This window comes from Lissotriton vulgaris, unplaced genomic scaffold (assembly GCF_964263255.1).
Source record: "Lissotriton vulgaris unplaced genomic scaffold, aLisVul1.2 SCAFFOLD_2746, whole genome shotgun sequence".
Lineage (NCBI taxonomy): Eukaryota > Metazoa > Chordata > Amphibia > Caudata > Salamandridae > Lissotriton > Lissotriton vulgaris.
Genome location: NW_028252741.1, coordinates 54,784 through 76,605, shown reverse-complemented (window position 1 = coordinate 76,605; position 21,822 = coordinate 54,784). Strand labels below are relative to the sequence as shown.

Sequence of the window (21,822 nt, the reverse complement as noted above, 5' to 3'; positions counted from 1 at the left end):
GCATGAAATCCGCGTGCGCCTGGTGCACTTGATTGGTGAAGAATACTAGGCCGAGGTCTTCTGCCGTGTGGCAGCTCAGAAGAGTGCCTTTCTTTCCCTCAGTGATGTGAAATTTGGTTTCCGTGGAATACTCTCCATTAACTACGGTCGTTTGAATTACTCCTCGAAGGGGTAGCGGTTCTGTTCCCCCGTAAGTGTAGATCCTCGCTGCGGAGGGTGTCAGTACGGGCTTCGGGGACATCTTCTCGTATTGGTCCGAGTCCATGACATTCACGGACGCCCCCGTGTCTATCAGGGCACTGACTTCGTTGCCATCTACTGCTATGGAACACATGGGCAGCGGCCTCCTTCTCGTGGACGCTCTGCTTACATAGGAGACGACGTATACTTCGTCGTCCTCGTCGTCCTCGTACCTGGGTCGTCTTTCCTGGGCTTGAGTGTCCGGAGGAGGTGGTTCCTGGTCGAGGGACAGCTGTCGGAAGCGCTGCGTCACTGCCCTGGCACGTGGGCCTGCTGACCTGAACTTCCCTCCCCGACAGACGGCAGCAAAGTGATTCATGCGCCTACACTTGAGGCACGTTTTTCCTTTCGCGCCACACGTGGCCGTGGCAGGGTGATCTTCTCCGCAATACCCGCATTGGTTTCCTCTTGGCGGGGCGTTACGCTGTCTCGCTGGTGGGAATCTCCTCTGTATCGCGTCGACCCTTTCTTCTTTGATCGGCGTTGTTCTCGCAGCAGGCGGGGCAATCACCGGCGTGCGTAGTGCTGCCTCCATTTCCTCTGCCCTGGCGTCGGACAGTTCGTGCGACCTGGCTAGGATTAGTATTTCGTCGAGTGATATGCCCGGCTGTCTCAGGATTAGCTTTCTCAGCAGCTTTGATTTGCACCCCACTATGATCTGATCCCTTATTTCTTCCCGTGGGTTAGTGAACGGGCACGTGCTCGCTAGCCGGCGGAGCCGGGCATAGTACATATCAACAGACTCAGAGTCAGTCTGCCAGGCGCGTTTAAACTTGAACTTTTCAAAGTCATTATTGAGCTGGGGATCAAAGTGCGCGTTTAAGGCCGCGACCGCGGCATCGTAGTCGTACTCAGGCCCTGTGTTGGGGAGCGATTCAAACAGATTTGTAGATTTCAGGTCCCCCATATAAAATGAGGAGCGACTTCTTCACTGTACCGTCTGTTTCTCTGGTGCCCTTAAAGTAGAGGTTGAGTCTCCCGATTCATGCCTTCCATCGAAGCGCCGCTGTCGCCAGGTCAGCTGTCTCGCTGAAGGGCGGGATGGGCGCTGCGCCGGAGTGGAGGTGGGCAGGCACCGCTGGCATGGGGGCTCCCGCCTGGGCTTGGGCCTGCGGTGGTGGCGCTGGCACTACTGGCGGCGGCTGGACTGCTGGAGGTGGGACCTGACCTGTCCCGTCCTGGGCCGCCCCTGTCACGTCCTGATTCATGGTGTGGCCTTGCGTATGTGGTTCTGGAACTTTCCGGTGCCGTGTCGTCGTGTGGTGACAGGGCCTTGTCACAGCAGTGAGAAGCGCCTGCTATGGCTCAACAGAAAAGTCACTTGGTTTTGCCAATGGTTGATGAGGTGGGAGACACCATGCGAGTGAAAACAGCCGTTTGTGTACACCTTCCCTACGACTGTAGACCAAGTGTGTTGCAGGTCGAGTGCCTGGGAAACCTGGTGATGGCTGGATTCGATTTGCACTAGCCAGTGCTTGTTTCCGCTGAGTAATGCAGCCTGGAGCGGAGCGCGCGGAGGCTCAGCGTGATGTCTTGGGCGCACACGTGGTCTGGGGCGCAGTACACGCGCTTGCTGCCGAGGAGGGGCGGGGCTTGCGGTAGGCCTCGGCCGCGTGGTGCGGCCGCAGAGATCTTCCCTTGCGGCAGGCGGGGTGCACGTCTTCCGCGCAGGCCGGGGGAGAGACACACACGGGTGTCGCGCAAGCGGGGCAGAAGGCTGACTCACCCGCAGGACCTTCAGGCGGTACGCGGACCCCCTCGAGCCCCGCCAGCTGAAGGCGCTCCCACAAGGGAGACGCATGGGCGGGCCTCGGGACAAAGGGGCTCGGCACAGCAACGCGGGTGGGCACCGCAGCTGGAGGCCGGCGACGCGGTGCCACAGGACACAGTAGGGCACGCGTGGAGACAGACCGGCCTCGTCGCCAATGTGGCGCTCTGACAAGGCCCAACACGTGGGTGAGTGAGACTGCTGAATCACGACACATACACTGGATAACGGTTAGCCGGAAAGACCCCGAGCGGTCTTCCGCATGTTTATTTATACCCCCGGCGCGAGCCCGCCCCGGGGTGTGCGTGCGTGCATGCAAAGAAAGAGATACATTGTAGGAGAGAGCCTCTGTGGCCCTCTACAGAACATGCTGGCACCGGTAACTAAGGTGGATATAATATGTTTGTCTAAAGGAAGGGAATATGGTAGAGCGCCCAAAGTCTGTGTCATATTTAACGATTCCTGCACACTCTCTGTGATGTGTAAGCTTTCAGGAAATAAAATGCATGACATGAATAAAGAAGAAGGATTAACGAACAAGGAATAAGGAACAAGGAATAAGGAACAAGAAATACGGAACAATGAACAAAGAAAACGGATTAAAGAATAAAAGGTCTAAAGTTTACTTCCGCTTTTGAAATAAACCCTCTTAATCCACATTGGGCTGAGAGACTCACCTTGCTATTAGCACGATAAATAAGGAGGCGACGGGTTGTGGTATCCATGGCCTAGCCAGGCCCTCTCACTGCAGGTATAAAAGCCTCATGGGTAGTGTTAGAAAGAGTGTTTTTTATAGACAGCGACTTACGCTTCCATGGGTACTTTTATCCGTCAATATGAGCTGCTGTTAGGATGTCTCTCGGTCTATGTTTTTCTAGCCCCAGCATTCTGACACGGTTGCTTTGTAAGTTTGTGTCATATGTGCTGTTCTGAAAACCACTCCTGTTGACTGGTCTCCACTTAGGGCACACGTTTGAAGTAAGGGTGGATCATGCTTCATGTATCCTCACTGATCATAGTCAGCAAGAATGGAGATGGGGAGTTGGTAGCAGCCCATTTAATTACTGATAATGTGCTTTACTCTGAGTCCTGTCTTCCTCTTCACACCTCCATTGTTTCTCTGCCCAGTGCCTCTGAGATTGACCTGGACCACTGGCTGCATTGGCTACTAGCAGGAAGGTTTGGGGGATTCAGTTAACTTTGTACTGAGTGGAGATGCAGTATAACCATGAAAATTGGAGAAAATAACCAAAACAAAACTCCAGAAATTGCAAGCTGATTGTCTAAAGTCCAGAAGGAATGCATTTGGTACATACTGTGGCCCATTTAAAAAAGCTTGTCTATCCAGTATTGACTAGTATACCCAGGGTTTGAGAGGGCAGTTATTCTTGGAGGACATCACAACCGTCTTTTGTAAGCCTTCTCACGGCTCAGAAGTGGGTAGTTTCCAATATTTATTTATTTACATGGACTTTATTCCTCGGTTAAATTTGTGAGAAACTGTTACTCAAGGTGTCACAAATTTTGGACTACAATGTCACTCATAAATGCAATTATTCCTTAGAAATGTCACATTTATCAATCTGAAAACTTGACAGCTGGGTGTAATTTTTGGTATTTATATGTTTTTCTCGTCTTCATTGCTTGATTTTTCTCGCACGAAAGTGTCACTCATAGTCATTGAATGTCACTCATCTTTGCAGTGAAATTCAGAAAATGTCACACCTAACCAATCTGAAACCTCGGCAGCTATGCAACTACATTCCTCACATTTCAATCAATCAGTGTTTGGGCTATACGAACCAAGGCTTTTCTTCAAAGACTACCTTGGTCTGGAAATGAGCTCTCTCAGGAAACAGGTCCCAACACAATGGCAGTTGTGTGCTTGGATCGCGAAACTCCTCCCCACATTTGCGCTGCTGCAACCTCCTCTGGTTTGATTTTCCTAGCTTGGCGTAAGGAAAGGCAGTAACTTATGCTATTCAAGTGGCTTCGACACAAAGATAGCACCTGGGGCCTCATTTATGAGGCCTTGCGCCAATTTTGTTCTTCCGATGCATCACTTTTTGTGACACATCGGCGGCGTAAAACATGCCTCCTGTTGCGCACTATTTACAAAGTGACGCATCTAAGCAGATGCGTCACTTTGTAAACCCCTGCACTACATTATACCTGCGTCATGTATAATGTATGCAGGGGGGGTCGTTCCCCCGCAAAAAGCCTCGTAGAAGTGACGCAGAGAAATCTATGAGATTTCACTGCGTCACTTCTAGGACGCCATTGCGTCAAAATCTTGTGCCTGCCTCACAGCACGCGTAAGACTGACGCAGGTCCTTTCACATGGGGCTTGCCCCATGTGAAAGTCCGCATTGCTGGAGTTGCGTCACTTTTGTAACACACTCCAGCAATGCGTCACTTTTGCGCTTACAGATACGTGAGAAATACTGACGTATCTGTAACTCCTTGCGACATGATGCGTCATAAATTAAATATGACGCATCAGGTATGTCGCAAGGAGTGCGCACTGAGAAGTGATGCATCGCTGCTTTCACGCAGCGATGCGTCGCTTTTCATAAAAGAGGCCCCTGGAATCTTAAACTTCAAAATGGGTTAATTTTTTGAAAGTATACAACAGATATGGAAAGTCACGTTTCAATTTTCTATGCATTGAAGTAAATCGTTTCTTTAAGGGATTTTAATTTGTATGCAGCCGTTATGGAATGCTGTATGCAAACAGCCTAGTAGATGATTTCATAAATGACATTTTATGGTTTGTTTGGTCGCAGGAGGCAACCAGGCATTACAAGGATTCACATAGTAGTGAATGGATTAAATGCCCACTCACAGGTGACAATTATGGTATTACATTGTATAACTTACATAGAGCGCTCTCGCTGCAGGCATAACAACATTAGGAGAACATCTAAGGATAGCCCACTCGAACCAGGAATATGGGCGGGTGCGCAGATATTTTCAATAAACAGCAAAAGAAAGTTTATTTCAAAGAGCCTTGGACACCCCATTCCAATGAAAAGGAGTTAGCACATGGAAGCCGCGGTCTACCGTTCAGCGCCACTGAACAGCAGGAACAAAACAAATGCTCTGACACATAAAAATCCGTTTTGTCTTTGAAAAACAAAAATGGATGAATATTTTTGATTTAAGCCAGTGTTCCCAGCTAGGCAGAAGAGATTAACGTCTAATTGTGTGCAGTGTGGTAGATTAAAGCCATTAAATAACAGATCCCCTCCCATTTAACATTGTCTGCATGTTTTTCTATAGTAAATCTGTTTTTGTGACTAACAGGTCACAGTGGGATAGAAGCCCCACCCACCGTTCACCAGCTCCAGACATAGCTCCCAGGGAGGGGGACTTGGCCAGTGAACCAAGATGGCGGATCGTCCACAGAAGGGAGTTTCAAATAGATTTAATCACATTTCCACAGATTAAAGACTGCTCCAGTAAAAACGGGGTGATTCATTTTGTTTGGCACACACTATGAACAGATTACTTTTTAGATACATAAGTCAATTTTAGAGCTGATAAAACTTGCTGGATTAGTGGTATTGTTCACTGCATTTCCAGGTGAGGGTTGTGTGACAACGAAGGGTCTCACCTTTGGCCGTGAATCTGCATGGAACTGCAACAAATCAAATTTAGCAGGACTTGGCTGAAAAGCTGTGCTACTCAGATTAAAACTGGAAAGGGGGGGAAAGAGGTAAACATGGAAAGGTAAGCATTGTTAGTGTTTAATTTGAGTACTGCTGTGTTCTAATGCTTCAGATAATTGACCAATGATTTATTTTCAGGTTGGACTATAATTTTATTGGCAACGTTTTGTACGGTACGGGGAACAAATTTAGCATGTGTGCGAATTTGTCAATCGTTTCAGCTGGACAACTGTTCTGCAGATAAATAGATTTGGCTGGATTTTTTCTTTCTAAATTCAGGGTTTATGAACAGTCAATTGTGTTTAAACGTTGCTAGCTTCATGGAGTTGGTACAAATCGAAAAAAATATTCACAAAATTGGCAACATTTTGCGCATGCCTAATTTATTTGTTTCTGTAGGGAATTCTGCACTTGTTAATTTTTATATCATGATTTCTATGTTTTGTGTCCCATAATTCCAATTTGCTCACAGATCTAAGATTCTTTCTTGTCTGTTTCGCCTTTCAGGGCTCAAGGGGGATCCTGGAAACCCGGGTAAAGCAGGACCCAAGGGAGATCCAGGAGCAGCAGGTCCCAAGGGTGAGAGAGCCATAGGAAAATTGCTAAGAGACAAAACTATCCTGTTGAATTCTGATCGAAAAAGCACAGTACCTCAAACACAGAAATATAAATGTATTTAAGAGAAAATATTTAGGGCCTCATTATGATGTCAGTCAGATCACAACCGACAGGCCGTCGGTTGCAGTCAGACCAACATCTGGGGTCGCAGTCCGACTGCAGCATTATATGCACGGCAGTCAGAGGGAGCGGGTGGAGGGACTGATCAATGCTTCTGACGGGTTCAAGAAGCCAGTCTGACTGTCAGTCGGAATGTAATCCTCTGCAATCGGGTAGTGTCTGCTCAGGCACTGCCGTAGGGATTACGATGTCCCTTTCATACAGCCTTTCAATGGTGGTCCAATCGCCATTGAAAGGTTGTTGGAAATGGACTTTGGGGGTCCCTAGCAGGGCCCCGTCCCAGTGCGGCTTCCTCTATGAGGCTTGGGGGGCACCTGTGGTGCCCCTCAAACATCCATACCCCGTGTGCCAGGCACTTTGTGGTGCCTGGCACACGGGGCAGAAATGTTTGCAAACATCCATTTTTCCAATGCGGTTTATGTTGCAGCCCTTTTCCGGCCACAGCACAAGCTGCAATGGAAAAATGGATGTTTCTGACTGCCTCATGGGTGGTTGCATCCTAATTTGTCGGATGGAACCGCCGGCTACTAATCAGTCGGTTTCCATTCCGAAACAATGTTGGTTGGACTTATGTCTGACCAGTAACGTAATCGGGGCCTTAGTCATTTTCAATAAATTACTTGGAAAAAATTGCTAAAGACAACTTCGTCATTATAGGATTTATCATTGTTACGTAGTGCTGAAACATATATCAATTTGCAGGACCCTCTGAGTGACTATGAAGCGCTTTGACATTACTTCAACCCGTCATCTGTAAATTGGTAATACGGGAACTTGGTAGGGCCTACTATAACTGCACAATGCAGCGCGGTAATGGGACGACAGGACACTAGGGGTTGATTACAAGTCTGGCAGTCCTAGGGCCACCAGATTGGTGAGGCGCGGTGGTCTCCCCACTACCCTATTATGAGATGGGCAGTGGGACCACCACAACCCAGTGGCAGCCACCAGTTAACCATCGTTCCCTGTGGTGTTGCCACATTCAGGGGGCATCTATATGCTTTGCAGGCCCGCTGCGGTCCCGCCAAACATATTAGGAGTTTTCTCTACCCCAAGGATTATATGGCGGTGCTCCTCCATCTAAACTCCGGCAGAGAGGAAACAAAGGGAGCCCTATAGGGCCCCCTGGTGCATCTGCACCCCGTCGATGCACCCAGGGGGGGCACAACATGTGTCCCCTGTGTGCATGCATATCAATTCCTGCACAGCATGAACTTTTAGTCCATGCCAAGCAGGAGCAGTTTTTGGCATTCTTACTGTGGTGGAACACCCCAAAAAAGCCTGCAGATAGGAGGAAAATCTTAATCGGGTGGGAGGCCTCACCGTGGGTTTGGCGGTGCAGTGGCAGAGTGTACCCAGTCACTCTGTGTTTTATTTATACATTCCAGCCGCACCTGGACCTCCAACTGAGTGCTTGATACATTGTAATGTAGAGACCGGGTGGCACTCTTGACCATCCGTCTTTGGCCCTGAAATGGAGTCAGCTAGTCAGTGCTTAATATGTACTGATGAAGGTGACCAACACTCACTTTTGGGGATTGGCACATACTTTTTCTGATGGGACATTTCGCGAAGTGACAGGGGAAAATACATACAAACGGGAAGAAAGAGAAAGTGAAAGATAAAAACCTGTCACCTGGGACAGGGAGTGTCTTGCAGTGGATTAAAGAGGCCTGAGGTGAATTCAGGACTAAGCAACCTTGGTACTCGCAGCTATGAAATTTAATAGCACCTGCTGAGCTTCTGAGTGGTGCTATGGGCACCAACACTAGTAATTTCAAAAAGTTAGCGCTGCAGGCAGTATGGTATTACTGGGGGATACCGCTTCATCTGATTACAAGTTTTAACAGGTGTGGGAACTAGGGGGAGGAAGGGGCAAGAGTGGCTAATATTAGCAATTTCAGCCCTGTAGCCCCTCTCCCAGTTACCAGCCTCCTCGTAATGAAACCCTAACTACTTTACCTGCCTCTGTAAGACTGCAGTTCAGGTGCACAAAGTCAGAGACAGATGTAGAGTGACCAGCTGGCCTGGATGCAAATTCAGGATGGTGAGTGTACAAATTCAGGAAAAGGGTCAAAATTCAGGACAAAAATTCAGGAAGAAGGTCAAAATTCTGGACAAAAATTCATCCAATTAAATGGACCACTCATTACACGCTTACCTTATTTCTTACAGGAAGTGAACCCCTAGCCCTCCCCAACCCTCTGTAAAATTATCTTGGTAAATCCTATCAAGTTTTGGCTATTAATTAGCAGTCGTGTGTATTTTCAAATGCACTATTTATCACCAATGTATTCCCTTGTATTCACCAATGATATATAGGCCGAATGTGTTTTAAAATGAGCGATTTGCCACTCATGTCACAAAATCATCGTAGAAAAACCTGCATATTCATGTAAAGGTCCCTTTAAAAATTATATTCAATTTTCCCCATTTCTGCTGTCACAGTTTGCCATAAAATGCACTGTCTACCACATTATCTGAAATGTGGCACCGTACTACCTAAAGAACATATAGTTAAACGAGAGTGAGACTTTAAAAAAAAGTCTTTATGGTGATTGGTGCCATTCTGACTCTGCTGTAAGGGGTGAGATTTGGTTGCACTGACTGGATGTGGGGCTACTACAGGCCCTTAAGTTTACAGCAGGTGCGCGAGCTGGCCCCTGCAGTGAGAGTTAAGGAACTCTCAGGCCTATTGCAGGGCTACAGCTCGCTCTAATGGTCGAAATTACGGACAAAATGCGTCCGTGAGTGGTCCCCTGAAAGACCTGTAAGTGTGCACCCATGCCTTTTTACCTGTGCCTACTGATGGGTGACCAGCCTACGGGCTTTGCCATGGTAAAGATCTGCCACATTTCATATACCCAGTCATTGGCTGCCTTCAGTGTTTATGCAGTATGTGTATGTACTACTGGCATTTGGGGAAAGGTGTGGCGCAGCAGCCAGACTCCAGAACGCGGGTCTCATGGTTCGATTGCTGGCGGCAGCTCAACATCATGTGTCTTTGGGCAATAGCTCTCATAATCTCCCAGACGACCCCCAATTCCTGGAAATCCTAAGGGGTGTTATGTTTGCGCTTTACAAATATGGATTATTAATTTTTATGTGTGATAGTGTTTATAGGATCATGTAGGACCTATTTGACTGTAGAAATGGTGAGATCTATTTGTGATTGCCACTAGAAACGCTGTACAAAATGAAGAAGCCTGTCAGACCCTTTTATTGAAATGCTTGCATACCTGTAGCCTTTATGCTCGAGCAATAGAGACAGTAGGGCCCGGATTTACAAAGGGTTTGCATTGCCCTTGCATCACGAGAGGTGACACAAAGCAAAGCAAGCCCTTTTGTGGGGTTTACTAAGTCATGCAAAGCCACCTTGTGTGGCTCTGCATGGCTTAGTAAATCCAGAGTAATGGAATGTAGGGCAAATTGCTGCCTTGCATTACTCTGCGTTGGGAAGGCGTTCCATAGGTGGAGCATGGGCAATCACATGTATCCTTCTATAGATTTTGACAAAATCCAGATTGATGAGGTTAGTAAACCTGGTATTGAGGTAAAATAGTACGCCTTCCAAACATAGGAGTAACAAGGAGAAATATCTTTATTTCTCCTTTTTATTACTTCTTTCTATGTGTGCTGTATTCTGCACAAAGGATTGTGTCCCTTCCTACACAACAACAATCCTGCCTGGAATGCATACACCCTTGCACCTTGGCAGAAGGGTGTCTGCATTGGCGCTAGGCACAACTCAGCACACCAGCGCAGGCAGAGAGCAGGAATGCATCATATCTTATTAAATTTCTGCTCTCTCCCTGTCATGCAATGAGAACAGCAAGTTGTCTTGCTGAATTGCATGACTCTTTGATAAATCTGTCCCTAAATTCATTAGAAATGCAGGGATATTTCTTGGTCATGGCCTGTGTTTTGTCCTTCCTTGTCAGCACTCTCATTAGATATGGGTAACGTGTGTGAGACTTAGAGGCAGCAGCCTCTTCAGAAGTATAAGACCATCATTGTCCCAGGGATTCTCTTTTGTTCCTTCTAAGGTGTCACCCTCAAAAGTTTGACAGATGCAATCAGTGAAAATGTTTCTCTTCTATATGCCTTGTTTTGGGTTTCTGGTAGTAGATGGCTCCTAGCAACACCCCTCCTGATGCCCATTACTTGAAGACAAAGAAAGTGTCTGGCTTAGGTAAAAATGGATAAATAAAATGGCAGATCCGGCCTGATCTAGTTCCAAAGTCCAGATGTTTAATACAAAATAAGAGAAAGACTGAATCATGCAGTTATGGTTCCAGGCTTTCTCCTTGGCTATTGAAGGCACTACCTAAATTGTGCTGGGAGACTCTCTGAGTGTCCTTGTTAGCCAAATACCCTGCTGGTGATGGGACATCACCTGAAATGTCTGCAACATGCTTCTGGAGTCTTACCTTGGATGAGGAGTCATCCTGCTGGCTGAGAGGTGCTGTGGAGATGTTTCTGCTAAAGTAGTCTTCCCATAGGAGAGCCCAGCGTTAGCTCTGGTGGTGGAGCTGCCCTGAAGGAAGAACACTAAATAAGACAGCCAGTGACACTGACCAAACTGTGGTGTCTTGGGGAGGGGAGGAGCTGCCAGACATTGTGGGGAGTCCTGCACCCCTGTCCAATATTCAACACAGTGGCGGCTCCTCCGCTATAGCCCACAGAGATCTTAATGCAGATTATTTTATTTTTCGCCCTGTGGCCGAGTCTTGGGGCGGGTACACCGCACTGCAGCAGGGGGAGGAGGAGTGGTGATCCCGGCTGTCAGTGCCCATGATGGTTTGGCAGACCATCTTAGGACGGCCAAACCGTCATGCGCAATTACATCTCTCCAACCCAGCTGTGCTGCTGGATGGAGAGACCAGCAGGCACAGGCTCCCAACTCTCCATGGAGCGCAAAACAAGCCCGCTCCACCCAGTCCCAACACTGCACTCATCGTGAGCGAAGCCTCTGGATTGGCTGCAGGGGAAGCTGGGAGCTTGAGCCTGTGCTCAGAGAAGAAGATTGACAAGCAGAGTGGCGAGCAGAACACCAGCAGGCATGTTTCTTTTTTATTGTTTCAGCCCCCTTTCGTTGTTTCCTCATGCTGCCCCACCGTTGTGCTGCCTCACCACATTTTCTTGACACTAGCCGCTACTGAGTCAACAGCCAGTCTGGCCTCCCTCTTGGCTTTGAGATTGCCCAGGCTCCATCCTTAGCCTATGGGTGATTGGTGGGTGTGAACTGCACGAAGCCTTGTGTTTATAACCCACCTATCACATATTTCGGTGCTGTTGAAGCCCCGAGGCATGTTGCATCAAAGTTAGACTGAACTGCATTGTATGGTTGAATTCTGAGACTAAACTGTGCCTGTCACTTGCTAGTGCATCAGTGACCCTTAACTCCCCTCTATCTGGTGCTCCAGGGATCCTAAATTGCAGGCTGTAAGATCAACTTTAATACCTAAAAGGACACAAGCATCCTAAGGATTTTTGCCGCCCGGGGCAAGATACAATTTGGGGCCCAAACAAACAGCAAATAGCAGTAGGAATTGACAGTTGCACCACCCTGGTATATACACAATTAGTCAAGGCAAAACCTTATTTACCATAGTTGCCCACCTCTTAGGTCCACTGCTAAAGAACCCTAATCATACAAACAAAAACAGAGAGCAGAGAGGCAACAATTTAGAATACAGTACACAGATCAAGTTAGTTTTAAAAAAAAGTATTCATATGTGTTCACCAAAAGAGTAGCGGTCCTTCAGGTTGTTCTTCAAATATATTTTTATTGCAGTCTTCAAATAATATCTTGACAGAAATGACAGCCAACGCGTTTCGCCCAGAATTGGGCTTCCTCAGGGCAAAAATATATTTGAACGTCAACAGCACTGCAATGTGATGTCCCAAAAATGGAGGACTCAGAATCGTTGATGACGAATTAAAGCTGTCTATAAGTGGTGCAGTCCGCCCGCTTTCTATTTAGATATATACAATTCAAGTGTGCCAGTTTTTCAAAAACGCTGCGGCGTTTTTGAAAAACTGACACGAACGGAGACTTCGGACCGGGTGCTGGATGGCGTTACCTCGTTCTGCCTCATAATTTGTGACATCCTGTGACACCTATCATAGTGTCTACCCGAATTTAGCGCATGACTCACTGAGACTTGACCATTATACGTTTTTGAGAAAGATCCATTGGAATTCCTATTCCAGCATCAGGACCGTTTCCGTGTTCCATATCTGAACTGGGGTGGCTGAGTGAGCTAAAGAAAGGTGATGGATTAAACCCAGATCAGTTGACTGGGGGTGAGTGTTTGATTGGCTCAAACGCTCCGTCCATCATCCCCTTTTGTATCACGTTTACAATATGGCACACAGCAACATCCGGCTTGGGTTGGAAGAACAAGATTACACAGGCCACCGCCCTTTTTGAGACTGTTCACTTTGGGCTCCTAGAACTTAGTCCTGGGTTTCATAAATGGGACCTCATTGGGCTTTCGAAGGTCAGAGAAATGTGGACGGGAGGTACAGTGGTCCCGTTCAGTGACCTGCAATGAGACTACGAACTACGCATGGGGGAGCCTTTCAAACACCTCCAAGTCCGGAATGCGTTGTATAAAGCTGTGCCCAAGGGTACGGATCTCCCGGCCACCTCACCACTGGAAGACAGACGCCTCGATGATTATTTGAAAGAAAAAGTAATCTCTTTGACTTATAGAAAGATTTTAAATAATACAACAGATGCTTTGGGGAGGATCCGATCTAAGTGGGTGGATTTGGCTTGCGCTGCTGGATTGGAATAACAACACGATTGTTTCCTTGTAAAATGTCAGCAGAGGTGGTCCGGAATAGAAAGGCTGCTGCAGAAGAATTATTTAATAATTTACCCGTAAAAAAAACTGAACGGGAAGGTACAAAGAGCACAGGCACCAACAATGAAATTGATGCATGAAACTTATTAAAGAGGCTGGAAAAAGGTTTGAAGTCGGAAACCACTAAATGATGGGCACATAAATCGCTGTCAAAATACATTGAAGTGGGGCGTGTTTCGAGGGGCTTACGAATCCTTTTAGCCCAGAGTTTTGAGAGCCCTAATCCGAGTATGTTACGATAATGGGCAGGGAGTAATCTGGCCACATCGATGAATTTAGTGCATATTTTAGTGAAATATGCTGAGATAGACGTGCAAGCCTTGCTTGAAGAGATTGCACAAATTAATGAATTTTTAAACAAACTGGAACCGAGTGATTTCAACACTAAAACTAAGCAAGATATTCAAGACAAACTGGCTAAACAAGAGGAGAAAATTAAAACTCGAAAAGCGCATACATTTTCAAGGGACAAATGCGACTAGTAAGAGGGTCGCATTTTTACTTTCGTCCGCAAACATGAAACAGCAAAAAAGCTATATTTGAAAAGCGTTCCCAGGGCTCCCAGGGCGCAAGTTTACCTCAAACGTCAGGGGGAACAATGATAGGAAACCTGACAGCAGACAGCGACTCCCTAACCAGTGAGGTGTCATCTGATTGCGACAGCATAGCCAGCAGTGGCGGCTGGTGACATTTGAAAGTGGTAGGGCGTAAACTAATTGTTGTATTGCACTGCGAGGAGCGAGCGTGGCGAGCGAACCCGAACAATCTAAATGTTTGAAAAAAGGGTGGACAAATGGTGCATTTTCAAGCAAATGTGAGGAAGCAGGAAGGTTAATAAAGCAATTGTGAATCTGTTCTAACAAAGACAATGACTGGCAAAACTGTCAGTCTAACTGGATGCATATCAGGCGCCAGCCTACCACGTTCTCTGTCTATCTGTGCCACTGTGTGCTCTTCTTTCACAGTAGGTATGTTGTTGTTCTACGGCCATTGATGCTCTAGGTCTTTTTGCAGTGATATCTCAGGTCTTTGTGTGGATGTGAGCATCCTGCCCTGCGCTCAGTGGGGGAGCAGGCATAGACTTAGATGAAGACTCCTGCCAAGTCAGGCTGAGACAGAAAGTGTGTGTCCCTCAGGAGGAAATACTCCATACGTCATGAATGACGGGTAAAATTTATAATGGCTGAAAAGAGCGGGACCGTTACTCTTCGTCTCTCTCTCTATTGTGCTTGAGGTCTGCTAAACATGCTAAACCCCTAAGCAGTCTCTAGCCGGAACGAAGAATAGGTTTCATTATTGCTGTGGATGGAAAGTGTAGACGTACAGCAGGTGCCTGAATACAAGGAAGCAGCTATTCCTCCTGTTAGGACATAATCACAACGACAACCTCACAAAGGCATGATTATTATGAGTTTATTTATCAGAGAACCGTGCCCCCTCCTTCACCACGGAGAGCTGGGCCCTGACAGCAGTTATTGCATGGAGAAAAAGTGTTCTGGTTCATTAGGAGGCCATGATGGAGATTCAGCCAATGTGCTGTCAAATATGCTACTGGATTGTTTCATCAAGTCTGTCACCGTGAGAAAAGCAGCTGCCCTGTCACTGCTGCTGTAGATAAACCCCCATTTGTGTGACTCCTGCAAGACACTCCCATCTCACTTGCTCACCAGACTAGGAGATGTTGCATGGATTTGCAGTTTTTAGATAATAAACCACGTGTAAATAACAAAGCTGGGACCTATATTACCCTGAGGCATGGACTGTTTCTTACTTATCAATTCTGTTCATTCGAATGAGCTAAGCATTTACAAAGAGCATTTGAGCATTTTTTCTAACTAGTTGTGTACATTGTTTTGGCTCATTTTGTATCTTAAGTCAAATTTGCACTTTTGTAATTTTCTTTTAAAAAGTTAACAAAGCTTTTATGACGCATGTTTGTTGAAATAAAGCATATACTGCTACTACTACTACATTTACAAAGAGCACATGTTTTAAAAGGCCAATGTGCATTAGCACTTTAGTATTTATTGCACTTTATTATGCATTTGGCACCTTGGTATTGTTGTGAGGTATACTTTAATGTAAGATGCTGTGGGGTCCTCCAATACTTAGAAAAGAATGGTGGAGTAGAAACCAGGAGAGACTATATTGAATAACGCATTTAAGCAGGAATTCTTCAGCAAGTGGAAGGTCTGAATCAATAGTGCAGTAGCAATATTTTGCACATGTTATAATGAATTAAATATGATATTTTAATATTTTTATATATTTATTTATTTATGTATTCATATTGTATTTAGACCTCTGGCACTTTATAAGAAATTAAATCACTGATGTATTTATACGGAAAGATGGGATTTTATCTGGGATCTATCACCAAAATATGGATTACGAAATTCATGAGTACCACAGTACTAATCTAAAAATGGACACAGCAGCAACCAAAAAAGAGGAAAAAACAATAGCTTGAAAAGGATATGAAAATAACATGAAAAGAAAAAAAGGAAGTGAAGAAGCTTGATAAAAAAGAAAGACTGGGTGTTCTTTTAGATGTATACTCATATATATATATATATTTTCTATTTCTATTCATGTTGTTCTATCACGTGGTGTTAGCATTGCGGATAAAAAGATGGCGTTTCTAACTTTCTAATTGAGTGAACAAGGGCAAGTGGTGCCCGAAAAGCGTAACCAGGAAACAAGAATACAATTTTGATTTGCCTGCAGTTTCGGTGGTTCGTGACTCCTTTGTAGCTGAAGCGTGGTGGACTGGCGCTGCGAATGGACGAAGGATCTGGGTGTTTTATATATATATATATCTCAATGGTGGACAACCTTGGAGCGAGAATATATATGCGGCCGTCCAGCCGCAGAGCAGGCACCACCCTGCTAGCCTTGGGGGTCACGGCAGTGAAGCAGCAGCCGTACATGGAATCGAGGACGGGCACCCTTGCGGGGTCTATACAGGACTTGATTTGTGCTTTCCACACCATACTTCCCATAACGCACAGTCTCATCTGAGCCTCCCAATGGTGGGTGTGGCATATGGAAAATTGAGAAGTTGGTTGGCGGTCATGCACGCCGCTTACGTTAAAGCCCCTGAAGAGAAGCAAATGGAGCTTCGAAACGCCTTGGGCAGATCCATTACGGAGCGGCATCTGCAAGCGGATTCCCGTCCTCACCTACGCATAAATTCAGCTGCTGCTCGTGTGCTACTCAATGGTGGACAACCTTGGAGCGAGAATATATATGCGGCCGTCCAGCCGCAGAGCAGGCACCACCCCGCTATCCTTGGGGGTCATGGCAGTGAAGCAGCAGACGTACATGGAATCGAGGACGGGCACCCTTGCGGGGTCCATACAGGACTTGATTTGTGCTTTCTACACCATACTTCCCATAACGCACAGTCTCATCTAAGCCTCCCAATGGTGGGTGTGGCATATGGAAAATTGAGAAGTTGGTTGGCGGTCATGCACGCCGCTTACGTTAAAGCCCCTGAAGAGAAGCAAATGGAGCTTCGAAACGCCTTGGGCAGATCCATTACGGAGCGGCATCTGCAAGCGGATTCCCGTCCTCACCTACGCATAAATTCAGCTGCTGCTCGTGTGCTACTCAATGGTGGACAACCTTGGAGCGAGAATATATATGCGGCCGTCCAGCCGCAGAGCAGGCACCACCCCGCTATCCTTGGGGGTCATGGCAGTGAAGCAGCAGACGTACATGGAATCGAGGATGGGCACCCTTGCGGGGTCCATACAGGACTTGATTTGTGCTTTCCACACCATACTTCCCATAACGCACAGTCTCATCTAAGCCTCCCAATGGTGGGTGGGGCATATGGAAAATCGAGAAGTTGGTTGGCGGTCATGCACGCTGCTTACGTTAAAGCCCCTGAAGAGAAGCATATGGAGCTTCAAAACGCGTCGGGCAGATCCATTACGAAGCGGCATCTGCAAGCGGATTCCCGTCCTCACCTACGCATAAATTAAGCTGCTGCTCGTGGGCTACTCAATGGTGGACAACCTTGGAGCGAGAATATACATGCGGCTGTCCAGCCGCAGAGCAGGCACCACCCCGCTAGCCTTGGGGGTCACGGCAGTGAAGCAGCAGCCGTAAATGGAATCGAGGACGGGCACCCTTGCGGGGTCCATACAGGTCTTGATTTGTGCTTTCCACACCATACTTCCCATAACGCACAGTCTCATCTGAGCCGCCCAATGGTGGGTGTGGCAAATGGAAAATGGAGAAGTTGGTTGGCGGTCATGCACGCCGCTTACGTTAAAGCCCCTGAAGAGAAGCATATGGAGCTTCGAAACGCGTCGGGCAGATCCATTACGGAGCGGCATCTGCAAGCAGATTCCCGTCCTCACCTACGCATAACTTAAGCTGCTGCTCGTGTGCTACTCAATGGTGGACAACCTTGGAGTGAGAATATATATGCGGCCGTCCAGCCGCAGAGCAGGCACCACCCCGCTAGCCTTGGGAGTCACGGCAATGAAGCAAAAGCCATACATGGAATCGAGGACGGGCACCCTTGCGGGGTCCATACAGGACTTGATTTGTGCTTTCCACACCATATTTCCCATAACGCACAGTCTCATCTGAGCCTCCCAATGGTGGGTGTGGCATATGGAAAATGGAGAAGTTTGTTGCCGGTCATGCACGCCGCTTACGTTAAAGCCCCTGAAGAGAAGCATATGGAGCTTCGAAATGCGTTGGGCAGATCCATTACGGAGCGGCATCTGCAAGCGTATTCCCGTCCTCACCTACGCATAAATTAAGCTGCTGCTCATGTGCTACTCAATGGTGGACAACCTTGGAGCGAGAATATATATGCAGCCGTCCAGCCGCAGAGCAGGCACCACCCCGCTAGCCTTGGGGGTCACGGCAGTGAAGAAGCAGCCGTACATGGAATTGAGGACGGGCACCCTTGCGGGGTCCATACAGGACTTGATTTGTGCTTTCCACACCATACTTCCCATAACGCACAGTCTCATCTGAGCCTCCCAATGGTGGGTGTGGCATATGGAAAATGGAGAAGTTGGATGGCGGTCATGCACGCCGCTTACGTTAAAGCCCCTGAAGAGAAGCATATGGAGCTTCGAAATGCGTCGGGCAGATCCATTACGGAGCGGCATCTGCAAGCGGATTCCCGTCCTCACCTACGCATAAATTAAGCTGCTGCTCATGTGCTACTCAATGGTGGACAACCTTGGAGCGAGAATATATATGCGGCCGTCCAGCCGCAGAGCAGGCACCACCCCGCTAGACTTGGGGGTCACGGCAGTGAAGAAGCAGCCGTACATGGAATTGAGGACGGGCACCCTTGCGGGATCCATACAGGACTTGATTTGTGCTTTCCACACCATACTTCCCATAACGCACAGTCTCATCTGAGCCTCCCAATGGTGGGTGTGGCATATAGAAAATGGAGAAGTTGGTTGGCGGTCATGCACGCCGCTTACGTTAAAGCCCCTGAAGAGAAGCATATGGAGCTTGGAAACGCGTCGGGCAGATCCATTACGGAGCGGCATCTGCAAGCGGATTCCCGTCCTGACCTACGCATAAATTAAGCTGCTACTCGTGTGCTACTCAATGGTGGACAACCTTGGAGCGAGAATATATATGTGGCCGTCCAGCCGCAGAGCAGGCACCACCCCGCTAGCCTTGGGGGTCACAGCAGTGAAGCAGCAGCCGTACATGGAATTAAGGACGGGCACCCTTGCGGGGTCCATACAGGACTTGATTTGTGCTTTCCACACCATACTTCCCATAACGCACAGTCTCATCTGAGCCTCCCTATGGTGGGTGTGGCATATGGAAAATGGAGAAGTTGGTTGGCGGTCATGCACGCCGCTTACGTTAAAGCCCCTGAAGAGAAGCATATGGAGCTTCGAAACGCGTCGGGCAGATCCATTACGGAGCGGCATCTGCAAGCGGATTCCCGTCCTCACCTATGCATAAATTAAGCTGCTGCTCGTGTGCTACTCAATGGTGGACAACCTTGGAGGGAGAATATATATATATATATTTATATATATATATATTTTATATATATATATATATATATATATATATATATATATATATATATATATATATATATATATATATATATATATATATATATATATATATATATATATATATATATATATATATATATATATATCAACTATAATCCTTTTCCACCATGAAAAGAGAAATCCAGCCTCACTAGCAGGCTTGTATTTTTGAAAATCAATATTTATTAGGCAAATGCAAACATACGTGTTTCGTCTTGCTTCGGTCTTGGGCTTGTGGATTTCTCTTTTCATGGTGGAAAAGGTTTATAGTTGCCATATTGAGCGGTGGCGACCACTGAGCCAGCCCTGACTCGTGAGGTGAGACGTCCACACCACGTGTCATCATTTGCTATATATCTAAGTATAACTATGGGTTTAAGGACTTTAAGGACTACAAGTCCCAGCATGTATACAGTATATGCACTCAGTGTGACCCACTGGGGGTCAAAACAAATTGAAATCGCATGCAGCAAATCAGTAATTAAAGCCCTTCAGTGAAAACTTGCATTAAAGCTGCCTAAGAATAAGAGGGGTCAAGCCTTGAACGCGTCAGGCAAAATGCAGAAAGACAACCGAATGCAGACGCTGGTTTCCACTTTTAATTATCATCAGCTGTTGAGTGCGCTTTTGGGCCATTGTTGGAAAAAATAAATAAATATAAATATGTGTGTGTGTGTGTGTGTGCATGTACTTTCAAGGTATGTAATGTGGAGTTAGGAATGGAAAACCAATGCTTCCATGGGCTCTATTTTCAGTAATACAACCAAAACAAACACAAATAAATTGACCCATTCACACACCTGTAAATACAAAGCTAGTCAAACACATGCAAAGAGGGAAGCACACATACTGCACAAACACACCCACACACACACACACACCCAGCCACACACAAACACACACACACACACATGACTCAAACAGTCTCCATTTTTTGGTTTTTCATTGCTGGAGGGCCATTGCAAACATACACACATGGGGTTGCTGTTCCCAAAGATGACTTTTGTTCTTTTATTCAGAATGAAACCTATTTTTTATTTCCTCCTCAGGTGACACCCCTAATGTGGCATCCATCCTGTGTCAGATGGGTAAGCATTTACCTTTTTACCTTCAATAATAGCTATTTTACAAATATGTGGCTATACATATACATATATATGTAAAATAGTAATGGGTAAAGTGTGCAAATACCTGTTAGCAAGTCTTGGCGCTAAGAACAAGAGAGGGTAGCAAAAAAGACAAGATGTTTATGAGTCAATAGTCAGATTTTCAGTAGCTTTGGTTAGAAGTGTTGTGAATGAAAAGGAGAAGAGTGTTTCAAAATTCAAAATTAGCTCACGAGATGAGAACTGACACTGGTAACTGTGTCTTATAACTGTAAGTACCTCTTCAGTTACTGGTGGATTTGTACTTTCAATAAAGCATCTTTCACGCGCTCTATTAATCAAGTTTGCCCCCACACATACATCTATATATCCACCCCTTGACTCCTTCTTGCATCCATTTACATACCCATCTACAACAAAACCCAAACAAAGTCAACAAGCTCATGCAAGATACAGTAAAACAATACAAAGGAAAGATTCTGCCATCTCAATTTGGCGAGCATATGCATCAAATAAAAAAATAACAAAATAATTCAACACGGCTGCGGCTGGCCATCTTGGAATAGTATTTTCCATAGTATATTATAGTTTTAAAGTTCCAAAATGACGGACATGGCTATAGCAAACTGCCGGCCTTCTTAGCACAGCAAAGCAATCATACACTTTACATAATACTATTCCATGGTGGCCTTAATAAAGCATCATAGTGGGAGGCTATGGCATGGTATAACCTACTTAGAACTCTTAGAGGGAGTTTGCATGGGCTGTTTAAATGCTCCGTCATACACGCAGGCAAACCCCTAATGAAAGACACTCCATGGGACCACTGCCAACTCTCACTAAAGCTTTAAAAAAAAAGAAAACTTTTAAAAAATGGTCTATTTCCTTAAGGAGGTTTAATTTTTTAAAAGCAATCCCAGGGATAGTGGTCTGCTGACCCTTGCAGGCCACCATCCCTGTTAAAAGTGAGCTGCAATTTTTGACCAACCAAATGACTATGAATAAGTAGGGGTTAGCGAAATATTCCGTTCCACTGGCGTAATTGGTGGAATTTTAGCCATTCTGCATTGCTCTTGTAATGCAGAGTTCTGGCCAAATTCTGCCAATCTTTCCTCACACGCGACTCCAGAAGGGCAAGTTGGCGAGTGAATTTTGGTGTTCCCTATTGCGATCTAGAGGGTGCTAGAGAGCTGTCAGAGAGCTGCAAGCACCAGGACGTCAGAAAACACCAGAACGCCAGGCTGTGCGGTTGCTGCTGTGGAGGCTGCGGAGGCTGCTGCGGAAGCAGGAACTAGCTACCGGTTACCGGCTACTAGCTATCAGCGGCTGCGGCTGTGGAGGCAGTGGAGCTGAACTGAA

At 46.5% G+C, this 21,822-nt stretch overlaps 1 protein-coding gene across 1 annotated transcript in view; it reads left to right on the top strand.

The window, feature by feature from the left end:
* Positions 1 to 20,973, top strand: part of LOC147662044 (uncharacterized) — a 49,340-nt gene extending 28,367 nt beyond the window's left edge. Inside the window, exons 3-4 of the mRNA XM_086951156.1 lie at positions 6,187 to 6,258; positions 20,407 to 20,973. Coding sequence (XP_086807282.1) covers positions 6,187 to 6,258; positions 20,407 to 20,474 — 140 coding nt within the window. The 3' untranslated portion in view covers positions 20,475 to 20,973. The remainder of the gene's footprint in view (positions 1 to 6,186; positions 6,259 to 20,406) is intronic.
* Positions 20,974 to 21,822: the final 849 nt, after the last annotated feature.